This window comes from Sinocyclocheilus grahami, unplaced genomic scaffold (assembly GCF_001515645.1).
Source record: "Sinocyclocheilus grahami isolate Dianchi unplaced genomic scaffold, SAMN03320097.WGS_v1.1 scaffold9425.1, whole genome shotgun sequence".
NCBI lineage: Eukaryota > Metazoa > Chordata > Actinopteri > Cypriniformes > Cyprinidae > Sinocyclocheilus > Sinocyclocheilus grahami.
In genome coordinates this window covers 1-1,136 of record NW_015512607.1, presented here as the reverse complement: position 1 = coordinate 1,136, position 1,136 = coordinate 1, and the positions used below count along the sequence as shown (strand labels likewise).

At 36.4% G+C, this 1,136-nt stretch overlaps 1 protein-coding gene across 1 annotated transcript in view; it reads right to left on the bottom strand.

The window, feature by feature from the left end:
• The window catches only part of LOC107578246 (glycylpeptide N-tetradecanoyltransferase 2-like), a gene marked incomplete at its 3' end in the record, with an annotated part of 4,196 nt that extends 3,902 nt beyond the window's left edge, over positions 1–294 (bottom strand). Inside the window, exon 1 of the mRNA XM_016264217.1 lies at positions 185–294. Coding sequence (XP_016119703.1) covers positions 185–294 — 110 coding nt within the window. The remainder of the gene's footprint in view (positions 1–184) is intronic.
• Positions 295–1,136: the final 842 nt, after the last annotated feature.

Sequence of the window (1,136 nt, the reverse complement as noted above, 5' to 3'; positions counted from 1 at the left end):
CTATATATCCATCAAGCAATTAACGAGCTATTATGTTAGCCGACTCGTTTAAAATACACGAACTCTCCTCCTGGTTACCTGGTTGCTAAGCTAACAGATTGTTTACATCTCTGGGGCAGTTAAACGGCGACGGGATGCCGCGGCTAATCCTCGCGCAAACAGCAGCTCTTTAGCGCCTGCTCACCCCTGCATGTGCTCATTTTCCTCCTCGTTGTCTCCGTCGATGCCGCAGGTGTCCTGGTCGTCCAACTCCAGGCTCTGCTGGCTGGCCGCGGACTCGCTGTCCTCCGCCATCATGAATGAATCTGCTGCAAATCCTCACGACAAAACCACTCAATAAAAACCACGGAAAACAGCACCGTCTACCGATTATTGCCACTAATAGCCCTTGAGATTGTAAATGGAGACACACAAGGCCAACGAGAATAAAAAAAAGCAAATATTTTAACTTTATTATTATTAAAAATGTTTTATGGTTTAATTGTAAAATTATATTATAACAGGCTAATAATGTTGCTCAAGTTTACAGTAGTCTGGTTTACCCTATCCCAAAGTAAACTGACACAATGTGTAATATCACAATTAAAGCAGTATTTATTTGTTCACAATGGAATATATTTTTCTACAAAAAAATTATAATACAAAATAAAAACGTAAAAAGCTAAGTAAAACCACAGCTTGTAATCAAAATATAAATGAGAAAAGAAATAGTGATAGTAGATATAAATAGTAGCAGCTGTTATGTTTACGAGTGAGTTGTGCTTTGCAATGACTGCATTGTGTTTTAACAACTTGTGAGTAGAAGCTGCTCCATAACCAGTTGGTTTTTGCCTTGAAGCTTTAAAACAGTTTCCCAGATGGTAAAAGGGAGAACAGACAATGTTTGTTTCAATCAGACATATTCCAATTAGCTCATTCTGTACTGTGAAATATGAAACTCTTCTCATAGTCTTGGATTAGTGAAAGAGATCGGTATACCTCTCATCATTGACCCTTGATTCATAGCCCTAAGAGTGTAGATTAAATTGAATATCAGTATATATATTACAAATTATATTGGCATATTAGAATAGATATTATTTATTTCATTTAAATATTAAATAATATGACTGGTTAGGGAAAGTCAAGTAATTTTT